The following is a 15,908-nucleotide window of genomic DNA, read 5'->3' as shown; positions in this document are numbered from 1 at the left end:
TGTTAATATTATAAAATGGTTTATAAATGTATGCATTGCACCAACTGATCCTTTAAATTAAAAAAAAAATCCTCACCGTTATATTATAAAATAATGGTTGTTTAATAGCATTTTATTTTTAATTTTTTACCAGATTCCTTGTAGAACCATCACTTGACAAAGCACAACTTCATTCTGGGAAGGGTTCTTTGCATATAAAGTGGGTACTCTGATCTTTGAAAAAACTTCCCAATATTTGGAATGAAAAAGAAATTCTTGAATGTATGGTAGGCTACATAGCAGGACACTAATCAATTAAGAAAACCAGGACTTACCCTGTGTCTTGGTGTGCAGCGGGAGTACTTTTTAAAATCATGACTTTTTGGTACTTCATAAATCCATTACCATTTATTCATGGTTATTTACCGTGGGGACTTTGTTATGGATCTAAATAAATAAATAAACTTTCTTTCTGGAGCCTTTATATAGATGGGACTTTTGGGAACTAAAAATGATTCCCTGATGGCATCGCTCTGAAGAGCCACTCTGGCCACTTTATTTTTAAGAGTGTACATGAAGCTTTGGCCTCAAATATTAATTGAAACATGTCCTGTGACCCTGATAACTTGTAACACCAAAGAAAGAGCATCCTGAGTTACACAAAAAACATCAAAAATATGTGAAAATCACAAAAATAATCATAAAAAACTTGAAAAATGAAATTATATTGGACAGATTGCTAACTAAATCTCATTCTCAGTAGTGGACGTGTATTGATATTGTTTATTATTTATCAAGATTAATGCAAGGAAAATAAGCACACATTGCAAATATTCAATGTAAAATAATGTAAAGGTTAAATAATAGTCTATTTTAGCATTTCAGCAACAAATATTAATTTATATGTATATACTATATATATTTATACAATTTATATGCAGTACATATACAATTTGTACACTAATTTCATCCATCCATCCATCTATTATCCAACCCGCATTATCCACCGGGGGTCTGCTGGAGCCAATCCCAGCCAACACAGGGCGCAATGCAGGAAACAGACCCCGGGTAGGACGCCAGCCCACCGCAGGGCACACACACACGGGACAATTTAGGATCGCCAATGCACCTAACCTGCATGTCTTTGGACTGTGGGAGGAAACCCAGGTACACACAGGGAGAACATGCAAACTCCACGCAGGACCTCATAACTGCGAGACAGCAGCGCTACCGCTGCGCCACCGTGCCGCCCCACTAATTTCATCCATCCATCCATCCATCCATTTTCCAACCCGCTGAATCCGAACACAGGGTCACGGGGTTCTGCTGGAGCCAATCCCAGCCAACACAGGGCACAAGGCAGGAACCAATCCCGGGCAGGGTGCCAACCCACCGCAGGACACACACAAACACACCCACACACCAAGCACACACTAGGGCCAATTTAGAATCGCCAATCCACCTAACCTGCATGTCTTTGGAATGTGGGAGGAAACCGGAGTGCCCAGAGGAAACCCACGCAGACACGGGGAGAACATGCAAACTCCACGCAGGGAGGACCCGGGAATTGAACCCAGGTCCCCAGGTCTCCCAACTGCGAGGCAGCAGCGCTACCCACTGCGCCACCGTGCCGCCCACTAATTTCATTGTAAGCTAAATTAGTAGGTGCTGTTAAGACAGCGGCGCTACTAACTACTGCGCCACACACACACAGCCCACCCACACAAACCAATGCCCATTTATAAAAACATACATACGTAAATAGATGCACACATTTATGCGGTGTACCCGCTGTTCCGTAATACATTCAGGCATTTTGTGTGCTTAGATGCTTAGATATAAGAATATTTTGATTTTGATCTGCATTTGCTTAAGTGTTCGCAGCCAAGGTAAGAAGCGGCCGAATGAATGGGGGAATTGAAGGAAAGAGCTGTTACCACGTGACTAGACTCTCTCCAATGTCTCCTAACAACCACATTCTCAGCATCATGGCTGCGGATGCTGCGGATGCAAGTGCTCCACTCTATGTCTGTCGAACCGGCGTCTTATCAGTTCTTTTTATTTTCGCCGTTTTCTTACCAACATCGGTTCTGGGTCTGCTGGGTTTTCGTCCGGAAGATACGGGAGGAGAGCTGTCCGTGGAAGACGGGGTGCTGAAAGCTACAGAAGGGACGCGATTTAGGCTTCGTGTTTACTATGCAGCATCCCAGCGACTCAACAGAACTCTCGGTATCAGACAGGGAACTGGAGATGGGGTTACTGCACCGTGGATTGCTTTTATTGAAGAACCGACGCCGATTATTTCAGGAAAGGTCCACGGGAAAAAAAATCTCTGCATGGATAAAAACTCTAGGACTTCTGATATCGAACAGCTGGGTACATTTAAACCGCCATACAGCCAGAACTCTATATTGGTTGACCTGTTGGCCAAAGACCTTCGTAGAGGTGAGAAAATCAAATATTATTCCATGTGTGCCTTCGATGGGGCTAAATGGGAACACTTTGGAACTAGAGACTTCTGGCTGGCAGTAGTAGAGAGACCCCCCGAAGCTGACCTCTGGCTTCAGGTTGCGGTCTCTTTTGTATTCCTTGGGTTTTCTTCTCTTTTCAGTGGTTTAAATCTGAGTTTGATGGCGTTGGATCCGGTAGAACTCAGGGTAATACAGAACAGCGGCACGGAAAAGGAGCAAAAATACGCCTGGCGCATTGAGTCAGTCCGAAAACACGGGAACTACCTACTATGCACCTTGCTTCTGTGGAACACGCTTGTGAACGTATCTCTGGCAGTCTGGCTGTGTCAGGCATTTGGTGTAACATGGCTCTCGATCCTCGTCTGCACTTTCAGTATTTTCTTTGTTGGTGAAATCCTCCCGCACTCAGTAGCTTCAAGACACGGGCTCGCAATCGCATCTAAAACAATCTGGGTAACGAAGCTATTAATGCTCATCTCTTTTCCCATTTCATATCCCATTAGCAAGATTCTAGACGTGATCCTCAACCAGGAAATCAGCAACTTTTACACTCGAGAAAAGCTTTTGGAAATGCTACGGGTCACGGATCCTTACCACGATCTTGTTAAAGAAGAGCTTAATATCATCCAAGGCGCCCTGGAGTTACGGACTAAGACAGTGGAAGATGTTTTAACCCCTCTAAATGACTGCTTCATGCTTCGCTCGGACGTCTTGTTAGATTTCAATACAATGTCCGAGATCATGCAGAGTGGCTACACTAGGATCCCGGTGTATGAGAACGAGCGATCTAATATCGTTGACATTTTATTCGTCAAAGACCTTGCTTTTGTGGACCCCGATGACTGTACCCCATTAAAAACCATAACACAGTTTTACAACCACCCGCTGCATTGCGTGTTCAACGACACCAAACTGGACGCGATGCTGGAGGAGTTTAAAAAAGGTACACGTTCTTTATCAGATTATATACAGATGCTGTCTTCTCAGCACTTGCTGTTCATAGGTTTTTCATATGCCACTGCGAAAGCTTTAAACTGGGACGACGCAACTGACACAAAAGAGTCTTATAAAAAACACGGTGCTTCTCACATATTTGTTTTCAATCGAGATTAAGAGAAATACCCAAGTGAGTAATAAATGATAATTCCTAGACCACAGAGAAACAGATTCCGAATTGAACGAGAAAGGGTGTAGATACCACAGCGATACATCAGGCAGACAGTTAATAAAACAGTTTAACACTTTCACCAATTTTTAACGCAGTTGCTGCAGACGAAGAATACAGAATATTGTTTTTGGAATCTTATTGAATATTAAGCGATACTGTCTCTTGTTAAGGAGCACTTGATGTTACTTGACTAATGCTGTCGTTTGGATTCTCCACGTGAGAAAGAAAGGCAAGCAAAACTGATAACAATGTAGCACCAATGGATGTTGCACCTTCTTTTTTTGACTATGCATTACTCTTTCCGTTAATTCACATAGTTGTATTGAACACAGTGACAAATTACATTTCAAACTTTAGAATCAATAGTGGTGGCGTGTAACTTATCTAAAAGTTACATATAGAACCAAAGATGGCTTTAGTTATTAGTTTAAGTTAGTATGTATTTATATATTTATGATCTCATAATAAAGGGGATTGGGGAAACCTGTAGAGTTTGGCAATGGTCGGAGATTTTCATTGCAGCAGCCTACTTACTTGGAAGCCAATTCATGCACTTAATGGAACCCGACGACTTTAAAAATTCCTAACAGTGTGTATTTTAATTTTCCGAGAAAGTTAAACCTTAGTCTTTTTTTTCTTTCACGTGTAATTTACAACAAAAAGAAAAAATGTTCACAAGGAAAGTGTTATAGCAACATTTTGCAAAAAGTTAACTGGTTAGCTATAGACCATCTTTTTAATTTCTATCTCATTGTTATTATATAGGGAATAACTAAAATTTAGGAAAACAGAATTGTAATCAGAGAATTAACTGCAATCAAGCAAAAATGTAGAGAAAGAATCAACTTTATGTAGTAAAATAGTGGTGTCAGACTAAGATCATTGGAGGTCCACCGTGGTGGAAGGTATTCATTTCATCCACTTTCTAAAGCAACTCCTTGCTTCTACAAATTAAAAATACTTCTGTTGCCTTAAGTTTAATTCATTTGTTTATTAAGGTGCATACATTTTAATTCTTTTCTCCTTAACTTAAAGCCATACAAAAATGAGTTGCTAATTGGGCCAACAGATTACTTAGGGTCATGTACACATTTCTGGGGTTCGGATGACCATTTGTATTCCAAAAAATTTCTTAGTTAGAAGCCCAATTCTTACAGTTAAGAAAAAATATTATTTAATTCTGTTTCATGGTGCTGTTGTTCTGCTTTTTCGCAGGCCTTTCCAAAACTGTTAATTTTATTTTTCTGAGAGCAACATCCAAATGTTTTGTGGACCAGACCTCATCAATATTTCCCAGACCTTCACTTTGTTCTTTTGAAAGATTTTTTTAAACAAATGTTGTATGATAGACACATGGGTGCAAATGGGCTCACATTAGCTAGTTATCTGATGGCTCAATTTATATTTTGTTAGTGTTTGGCTGCTGGTTGAAAAACCAGAAACAGGAGCTCTGAATCTTAAAAAGCAAGTTAATTAAAATGAATAGAAAAGAAGTATCTTTCATTAGCAAAAGTAATTTGTTACTAATCAAGAAAGTGGCTGCAATGAAAGCCTATAGCCACTGCAGTCCTCCAGGATCTGATTTTGACACCTCTGCACTGAAATATGTGAATACAATCCACCTTTTTCTGACTTTCATAGGGAAATAAATGTCACACTATTTGTGATTTCTTAGAATGTAAAATGACAGTTGAGACAAGCCATATAATTAACTGAGAAGTTCAGTTAGCAGCAGGGATTGACCTCAAATGAGAAAATGGCTTGTATGTAAGACTGCAGCTGCTGAGGCACTCTGAGGGCAGCAGTTTTTCGAGGAGGAGTGGGCCATAACTTCCTCAGATCTCTGCAAGAGACAGGTCAATCACCACAGGAAATGTCTGGATGCAGTTATTGCTGCTAAGGGTGGCATAGCATATTACAGAGTCCAATAGGCAATTAATTTTTCACACTGACTGAAATTTTCTTTAATAAATAAGTAATTAATCAAGTAGGTAATCAAGAGACTCAAGTGTTAATTATTCACTTTGAGTTCTTATTGGCATTATATCAGGTTTTTGTGGCATATTTGATAACATCAACTGTGAAAAATATATAGAACACTGCAAATTAAAACCAATGGAAATCAAGAGGAACACTAGACAATTCTTTTTATGTTTTTATATAGAGATGGGACAAATACATTTTCACTGCATGATACAAAAATATTTATTTTTTGATTTAGCATATTAATCAATTATGTATATATTACATATTGTGATGGAGAGTAAAAAGCAGGCATTCACAGAATGGTTATAGTGCTTTCAATGGATTTATTTAAGGAGCTCCAAATAATAAGAGCAAACAAAATAAACAAATATATGTACTGTACATGTTTCCTTCTTTATTCTCTCCCATTACAACAGGTTCACTTTCACAGGTATATCCAATTCCGTTTTCAGATGCAGTCAGTCTTTCACTCCAACCAGTTTCTTTATTTGTTATTAACGTCATCTCTCATTTAATTAGTTTGCCAGCCTTAACTCTAACATATATATAAACTGTCAAAAATAATAACAACTATGCTTTTGTTTCTTTGTAATTTAATTTAGAACATGCTTATTGGTGCACTAGCATTTAGGAAAAAGGGGTCTATTCAAGTACTAAATTTGACTTCATTTTTCCTTAACTTTATTTCACTTGCTTGGTACAGTAAACAGTTTTAAGTTCTCAATCATTTCTTATTCTCAGCCAAAAGTCCGTTAACAGAAAGGCAGACAAAATATAGCGGCCAGCAGCTAAACACATAACCTGCTTCTATTTTCCTGAGTGTGTTTTTTTTCTTCAAAATTAAGCAGTGGCTGTTAAAAAATGCACAATTTTATTATACTGTTTCCATGAAAATGTGATTGAAGTACACTGGGGGTTAAGACTTTATATATCACTATCTTGAAAACTTGAGTGTACAGTATATCAATCATCAGACCATAAAATGTTCTATGTACAGTATATATACCATCTATAAATAGCTGTGTTTATAGCACTCTGGTATTATGTAAGTCATTATTTAAAGAAGGGTGCAAAATAAGACATATGTATATATGGAGGCATTCCTCAAGAAAGTTTTCATTCATTTCTAGAGCTAGCTTCCTCCATTGCAAAGCTGCAAGGAGTCAGGGCTCAATGGAGTTATCTCACCACACTGGACTCGTTTAGTGTGGCCATGAAACATACAGTACTCGTTTTTGTGATGTGGGTAGAAAGTGGGATGACTAGAGAAAACCATTGTGGGTATATTGAGAAACATCATGTACATCATCCAGAAAGTGAGTAAAGATTTAAATCGAGGTCCTTGGATCTCTTAGAATGCACTGCTAACCTCTGTGCCATTGTGTCACCTAACAATGCACAACTTGGAAAAAGACAGCCTTACTCAAAACATCCATCCATTATCCAACCCGCTGAATCCGAACACAGGGGTCTGCTGGAGCCAATCCCAGCCAACACAGGGCACAAGGCAGGAACCAATCCTGGGCAGGGTGCCAACCCACCGCAGGACACACACAAACACACCCACACACCAAGCACACACTAGGGCCAATTTAGAATCGCCAATCCACCTAACCTGCATGTCTTTGGACTGTGGGAGGAAACCGGAGCGCCCGGAGGAAACCCACGCTGACACGGGGAGAACATGCAAACTCCACGCAGGGAGGACCTGGGAAGCAAACCCAGGTCCCCAGGTCTCCCAACTGCGAGGCAGCAGCGCTACCCACTGCGCCACCGTGCCACCCTACTCAAAACACTATTATATTTTTTACTTTTGTAAGCAGTGCAATACATGTTTTTTTATGGCTCATGCTAACATGCTACGGCTTAATAAACAAAGTCTGACTCTCATAGCTGAGAATGAAACTGACATTTCACTTCATAGGCTATTGATTACTGTCTCACGCATGGTTTTGCAGGCTCCCCTTTCTTGTGCATCAGTTAAAATGGATGTAGAAAGTAGACAGATTCTTATGCTGTAGTACTAAAGATAGATAGATAGATAGATAGATAGATAGATAGATAGATAGATAGATAGATAGATAGATAGATAGATAGATAGATAAAGTCAACAACATTAGTTTTTAAAAGTGAGTGTTTTTCAATATCTCTTAAAAATTGCGGTTGGTTTTTATGACTGCATTTAAAGATTAATCACACTCATTGTTCCCATGTAGTTCTATAACTAAATATTTCAACGAGTGAAGTACATTTTAAATAATTTCTTACTTGAATTTTATCAACAAACCAGTCTTCAGGGATCTCTCTCTTGTGACAAGTACATTTTGCTACAAAACAAAATTGAACCATTAGGGCAAGTAAGTCATGAGCTTTTATGGCTAATATGATTTAAATTTAGTGTACCCTAGAACATTGGAAATTGAAGCCAATGGAGATCAAGAGGAACATTAGACAATTCTTTTTATCAAGAACTATTAACAGCTTGTGTCGCTACACGGATCTTTACAAATAAGATTATATGCCATCTATTCCCTTACAAGCTCAACATAATAGGTCCAGTTATGAATGAAAGAACCAAATGACTCATTGATCCTCACCACCAAGAGTTCAAGAAGGAGGATGTGTAAGAAAGCAGATTTCCAGACAGGAAAGGAATTAGAATCAACAGACCTTTCTTAGCAGCAATTGGTCCCAGCCTGAGAAGCCCCTGTTGGGGAGAAAAAAAGAGATAGAGAAGGGAGGTCCAGGGGAATTTCAGGGAATAAAAGAATTTTAAGAGATAAAATGGTGGAAATACATAGCATTAGAGAGCCAGAAGGTAGCTACTAATGAGCATTACCAGAATATATGTAGAAAGGTGCCTGGGGTCTTCAATGAACAGAGATAACAATTAGGATCATCAGTCAAGCCCATAGAAAAGTGCTTTTGGGTAATATACAAAGTTGAATTGTATAATTTGCAAGTCTGGATTTTGGAAGAAGCAGAAATGAACACAGGATGAGGGAGGCCAGGTTGTCGCAATGAAATGGATTGCATGGGACAACAGGAAGCTTGACATAGGATAGAGTATAATGCAACAACTGGTTTCAAAATTGGTGAAATTAAGCAGTAAAATTTATAAAGGGTGCTGAGGAATTAGAGGGGAGGACAAATAGCTGAGTTTCTCAGTCCCCATTTTGAAGTTTTACTTAGGGCCCCTGATATTTGTATTATTCTAATTAACTCCTTCCTTAATTGAACATATAGTGGATTCAGAAAGTACTGAGACCCCTTCATTGTGTGCACACTTTATTGTGTTGTTTGTTTTATTTTAAATGAATAAATCTCATTTATTTAAGTATTCAGACCCTTAACTCAGTACTGAAGCCCCTTTTGCAGCAGTTACAGCTTTGAGTCATCATGGGTAAGTCTCTATGAGCTTTGCTCACCTGGATTTGGGAATCCTGTTCTTTCTGGCAGATCTTCTCAAGCTCTATTAGATTTAAAGGGAAGCATCTGTAAACTCAAAGCTTTAGAAATGGTTTGATACCCTTGCCATTATCTATGCTTCACTATAATTTGATCACATAGGTGTACAGTGGATGTCATGGCTTAGTTTTTTGTTGTAACATGCAGTGTGATTTGTGGGACCTTATACTGTACATACAGGTGTGTTTCTTTCTAAATAATGTACAACCAGTTCAGTGTGCAACAGCTGGACTCCAATCAGGTTGGACACATCTCAGGAATAATTAAAACAAACAGGATGCACCTTGGGTGGCACGGTGGCGCAGTGGTAGCGCTGCTGCCTCACAGTAAGGAGACCTGGGTTTGCTTCCCGGGTCCTCCCTGAGTGGAGTTTGCATGTTCTCCCTGTGTCTGCATGGGTTTCCTCCGGGTGGTCCAGTTTCCTCCCATAGTCCAAAGACATGCAGGTTAGGTGCACTGGCGATCCTAAATTGTCCCTAGTGTGTGCTTGGTGTGTGGGTTGCCTTGTGCCCGGTGCTGGCTGGGATTGGCTCCAGTAGATCTCCATGACCTTGTGTTAGGATATAGTGGGTTGGATAATGGATGGATGGATTGATGGAGGTTGTACCTCAGCACAATTTGGAGTGGCACATCAAAGGGTGTGAATGCTTAAATAAATGAGAGATTTTAGCTTTTGATTTTTAATAAATTTGAAATCCTGTCTGAAAACATGTGTTCACTTTGTCAGTATGGGTTACTGAGTGTAGATTGAGAAGCAAACATTGTAAATCTATTTAAGATCAATTCAATAACACAATAAAGTGTGCAGAAAGTGAAGGGGTCTCTATTAACTATGCTAACCCAGAAATACCCATTATATTAATTTCTTCTTTCAATTATATTTGTAACATTTTACAACACAAATTAAAGTGAAGAAGATTACTCTTTCTGGCCTTATTTTCAATATGTTAATTTTGTATTTATTTTAAAACTAGCTGTGATACTTGGCTTTGCCTGGATAATTTTGTAGAACAATGGGCTTTAATTATAGTGCCTTTAGTTAATTGGGTATATCAGAAGTTCTATGCAACTAAGTACTTCTATATACATCCATCCATCCATTTTCCAACCCGCTGAATCCGAACACAGGGTCACGGGGGTCTGCTGGAGCCAATCCCAGCCAACACAGGGCACAAGGCAGGGAACCAATCCTGGGCAGGGTGCCAACCCACCGCAGGACACACACAAACACACCCACACACCAAGCACACACTAGGGCCAATTTAGAATCGCCAATCCACCTAACCTGCATGTCTTTGGACTGTGGGAGGAAACCGGAGCGCCCGGAGGAAACCCACGCAGACACGGGGAGAACATGCAAACTCCACGCAGGGAGGACCCGGGAAGCGAACCCAGGTCCCCAGATCTCCCAACTGCGAGGCAGCAGCGCTACCCACTGCGCCACCGTGCCGCCCTCTTCTATATACAATATTTCTATTTTTTTTTTCTTTACAAAGGGCTAATATTATTAGCCAGCAGTGTGTGGTAGTGACTAAGGCTTTGGACCTAGGACCTCAAACTCTGAGAGTGTCAGCTCAAATCCTACTACTGACACTGTGAAATTTTAGTATATATTATTATCATTATTAGATGTGGGCGGCATGGTGGCTCAGTGGTAGCGCTGCTGCCTCGCAGTTAGGAGACCCGGGTTCGCTTGCTGGGTCCTCATTGCGTGGAGTTTGCATGTTCTCCTTGTGTCTGCGTGGGTTTCCTTCGGGTACTCCGGTTTCCTCTCACAGTCCAAAGACATGCAGGTTAGGTGCATTGGCGATTCTAAATTGTCCTTAGTGTGTGTGTGTGTGTGCGCCCTGCGGTGGGCTGGCGCCCTGCCCGGGGTTTGTCTCCTGCCTTACGCCTTGTGTTAGCTGGGATTGTCTCCAGCAGACCCCCATGACCCTGTAGTTAGGATATAGCGGGTTGGATAATGGATGGATGGATTATTAGATGTTAATTATTTTCATTTGTTTACTTTTTTCATTCAAGTATTTCATATTGGCTAAGACCCATTAAGTTTAAACTGACACTGTCAGCCCAGGGACATTTTTAGTATTTGGAGGTATCAGGGTCTGATTCTCCTTTAGGTTTATCGTGTATAAAATCAAAGACTGGAGTGAGGTGTGTCTTTTTGGACTTTCGTCCATTTTCATATAATGCTGTAACACTAATTGGGGGCTATATTGTATATGAAGGACAAAAAGATCAGGGGCTTACTGCTATTGATCATTGAATATAATCGAGAAAAATATTAGGGACAGAGTGCAATAGATTGGGGCTTAAGCATCTGAAGCCTCCCGGTGTCACTGCCTCAGTCCAGGCTTGTCTTGGACCCAAGGATACCACTTCTGCCTCTACTTCTCTCTCTCGCTGCCTTTTTTACATAAGAATATAAGAAATACGACAAACAAAAGGAAACCATTCAGTCCACCAAGCCCATTTGTTTAGCTAATAGCTAAGCTGTTCTAATAGCTCATCCATATTATTTTTAAAGATTGTTAAGGTTCTGATTTGTAACAAAGCAGCACCTATGCTCACAGCCACAGCACCTGGCACCAGCATTCAAAGTTGATAGTGTGTTTGCTAACCATTGAGCTTCTCATCTTCCTTGAACTTCACCAAACTTTCTCTTTCCATTTCACGCCTCACCAAACATGACAATTTCTCTTGTTTCCTGTCCAGAACAACGCTATATTTTATATTGAAATTTATAAGCTATTTTGACCCTGTGAAGCTATAATTCAGCTTTACATCCATTTGCTAGTGTCCCTTTGTCTCATTTGTGGTAACAGGTAATCTGATGCTATTTTACAAGGAATGGCGAGAAGACAGTTTAGTAAAACATTTCAGCCAAAATTTGAGAAACAGAGCTATTTCTTTTGGGTTATTCATATCTATCACCCATTTTGTGTGCACATGCTTATCACCATTAAGTATAGTGCTCGTGGGTTCATTATTGTCATGTGTACAGATTACATTGAAATTCTTCCTTGCATAAGGTAATCATTATGCAACATATATTAATTCTCTGGTGCCATGATTAGTTTCTATAATATCTTTATATTTGTGTATCCATGCTTCTTCGTTAGCAGTGATAGTTAATCTATTAAGGCACCCTGTTTCTCAATGTGATGCTGTAATTAGAAACATCTCTGCTAGGGTTCTCAGAGCTTTAAAGCTGTTTTTTCCTGTCATGCTGGGAAATTCCTCCTAATTTCACTCCACAGGTATTCTGAATATTATTCACCACCAGCAGCTTTAAAATGGAAATGTTAAAATATTTATTATGTTCGTTATCTTTTATTCATATGGCATTTACCTCTGTAAATATCAGGAGAGGCACATGCATTTGGAAATGGGTTGTGAGTTATATTTGAATTAAACTCCCCATTGTGATAATATTTACTGAAGTGTAGCAGGTTAATACACAGTATAGACAGAAAAAAATGTATTGATCAGAATATGTGTAATAATGTTTTTTTTAAAGTAGGGGTTGCATGGAAGCAAATTGGATAATGTTGCTGCCTCACAGCTCCCGGGCCCTGGGTTCAAATATCATTCTGTTTGGAGATTGCACTTACATTCAGTGCCTATATATTGTTTAAGGGTAATCCAGTTTCTTCCTAATCCCAAAAACATGCAGGTGCAGTTGATTAGTGACTCTTAATTGACCCAATGTGTGAGTGGGTGAGGTCTGCACTGGCCTGATGTCATTTCTATGGCTGGCATCTACATTATGCTTGATGGTGCAGAGCTAGGGCCTTCTGTGACTCTGTATTGGAATCAGCATGTTCTAAATTTAAATGAAACATCTCTAAAATGTTATGATATGTTTGGAAGAAGTTTCAGTCCCCAAAGAATGTTATTTTTTTAGTTAATAGTTATTTTAATGTCACACCAAAGGTACTTTACATAGGCACATAATCATATGATTATATAAACACAAGGTAACTGACTTTCCAAAGTCACTCTTTGAGGTAGTGGTTGGATTTAAACCGAGGACCCTGTGGCTTTAAGTAGAATGTATGCCATGCAGTATCTTCGTCCCATTCAGTTATTTCTTAATTAGTATTAGTATTAGTAATGTAAACCAGTTTTGAGAAATGCATTTAACTTTCTTTATACTCCTGTGGGAATCCACAAAATAATTAAAAATATATATTTTTTATTTCTAAAACACTTGGCACAATCTGGAATCTCTGACAGCTGAAGCAGCACAGAGAAATAATATGTTACGTAAGATTTCTGCTTTCATGCTATATACCATCTGTTTATTTTGGTACTCCTTTGGGTTCTCAGCATCATGATCCAAGAACACAGAATATCAGCAGATGTCTCCTTACAATCTAGCAGACAGGAATTGGTATGAACGCTAGGCAGATTTTAAGAGCAATTAAAGTTAGAATGCAATGACTTATGCTGAAGCAGTTGCTGACCAGAAAATCCAGATCCTAACAGTAACATTGGGGCAATTTTACAATAGAGTAATTTGCTCCTAATCAGCTGCACATATATTATGATGAGCACACTCAATTACTGTCAAACAGTGTTGTATAAAGTACTCAACAGCCATTCTTGAGTAAAAGCAGAGATATCTTTCTGAAAGTTCCACAAGTAAAAGTAAAATATGCACATGAACAAACTACTGTACTCTAGCAGACGTTTCACAGTATCTCATATTAAGTGTACTTAGGCACAAGTAAATAAATATTTTATATCTATCCCCTGAGTTTTGAAACTTGCTGATCCAGGACAGGGTCATGGGTGTAGGTTGAGCCTATCTCAGCAAGTATTGGGCACCAGGCAGGGACAAGCTCTGAACACCAGCACATCACAAGGGGAACACACACATATCAGGGGCCAATTTATCATTACCAATGCACCAAATCTGCATGTCTTTGTCTGTGGAAAAAAAACGATATTAGAATATCTCAACAATTTAGACAAGTATAGACAATTCAGCCCACCAAAGCTTGCCAATCCAATCCACTTAATTCTTCCAAAATAACACCAAGTTGAGTTTTGAAAGTCCTACCACACCTATTGGTAATTTATTGGGTCTACGGTTCTCTGTATGAAGAAAACCTTCCTAATGTTTTTGCAAAATTTGCCCTAAACAAGTTTCCAACTGTGTGCCATTGTACTTGTTGAACTCATTTAAAAGTAAGTCTTGGTCCACTGTACTAATATCCTTCATAATTTTAAACACTTCAATCATGTCGCCTCTTAATCTCCTTTTGCTTAAACTGAAAAGGCTCAGCTGTTTTACTGTTTCTTCATAACCCATAACTGTAGCAATGGAATCAGTTTGGTCAGACTTCTCTGGACTTTTTCTAGCACTGTTATGTCTTTTTTTGTAGCCTGGAGACCAAACCTAGTACTCCAAATGATGCCTCACCAGTACATCATAAAGTCTGAACATTACCTCCTTTGACTTGTATTCTACACTTTGTGCTGTATAACCTAAAGTTCTGCTAGCCTTCTTAACACTGCCTTAAAGTTAATAGTGACACATCCACTACAACTTGTAAATCCTTCCATAACAGTTTTACTTCTTACGTTTAATACTTTACATTTGCTTACATTACATTAGATTTCATCTGTAAGACCCTCTGTAATAATTCAACAGATTTTAGATTATCTGCCAACCTACCCAGCTTGGCATCATCTGCAAACTTAACCAGCTTGTTATTTATTTTCCTTTTCAAGTTATTTATATATAGTAAAATTAGCAGCGGCCCTAGCACTGACCCCTGTTGGACACGACTGTTAACATCGGCCAATTGTAATAAGTTACTCTGCGCCATAACACTGGGTTTCTTGTGTTTGAGCAAATTTTGCACCCATCTACACACTACACCTTGATTTCCCACTTCTGTTAGTTTGATGCCCAACCTCTCAAATGCTTTCTGAAAGTCAAGAAAAATAATATTGTATGCATCACTTTGATAGTATCCTTTTGTTGCTTTCTCATAGAATTCCAGCATGTTAGCAAAATATAAACTCATCTTAACCCATGCTGACTGTTCAATAAACCTTGTGTTCTTGCCAAGTGCAACTCAATCTTTTCCTTAATAATTCCTTCCATTAATTATCTGTGATGCCCATTAAGCTTACTTGCCTAAAGATGATTGGATTTGCCTAACCACCCCTTTTATATAAGAGGATAATATTTGCCATTTTCCAGTCCTTCAGAATTTCTCAGTGACTTCATAAAAGTATGCGTCATGGATTTATGTATCCACTCATTAACCTCCTTAAGAACCCGAGGATAAATATTACCTGGTCCTGGTGATTTGTTTGATTTTAGCCTATTTGATCTGAGCAGCATTTCTTCCTCTACAATTTCCAAATCACTCAGTACCTCCTTTAGCAACCAGACAAATCCAAATTCAGATATGCAGGACGCACCCTGGACTTGAACTGTAATCTCTGTGTTGTGAGGCAACTGTAATATCATTGTGCCACCGTACCACACCAATTTCATATACAATATAGACAAAACAAGTTCTTATAACTTAAAGTAATTCAAAGTACCTTCTTTTTTCTTGTGATTTGTGTTACAGTCACTAAAGTATGAGCATCTAACTGCAACTTAAAGGAGTGACATTGAGTGTGAGTGGACATCTTAATGATTGTTTCTTAGTTCAGTGGGGAAGCACCACTTGGAGAGGGGTACAGCTGTGGAAATAACTGAGACTCGGATTGTACATCTCTAACATGCAGCCCTGCCCCAGACATCTGGCTCCATTTTGTTTGACAGGCTACTGTGAGGACAGCATCTGAACGTGTCAGTATTATCT

At 39.2% G+C, this 15,908-nt stretch overlaps 1 protein-coding gene across 2 annotated transcripts in view; it reads left to right on the top strand.

The window, feature by feature from the left end:
- Window positions 1-1,937: 1,937 nt before the first annotated feature.
- LOC114644886 (metal transporter CNNM1) overlaps window positions 1,938-15,908 on the top strand; it is a 70,769-nt gene continuing 56,798 nt past the window's right edge. For both annotated transcript variants that reach the window (XM_051924000.1, XM_051923999.1), the window contains exon 1: window positions 1,938-3,393. In XM_051924000.1, coding sequence (XP_051779960.1) covers window positions 1,938-3,393 — 1,456 coding nt within the window. The remainder of the gene's footprint in view (window positions 3,394-15,908) is intronic.

Source organism: Erpetoichthys calabaricus, chromosome 2 (genome assembly GCF_900747795.2).
Source record: "Erpetoichthys calabaricus chromosome 2, fErpCal1.3, whole genome shotgun sequence".
Taxonomy (NCBI): Eukaryota; Metazoa; Chordata; class Cladistia; order Polypteriformes; family Polypteridae; genus Erpetoichthys; species Erpetoichthys calabaricus.
Note: the sequence above shows the minus strand (reverse complement) of the source record. Positions and strands in the feature narration are given on the sequence as shown.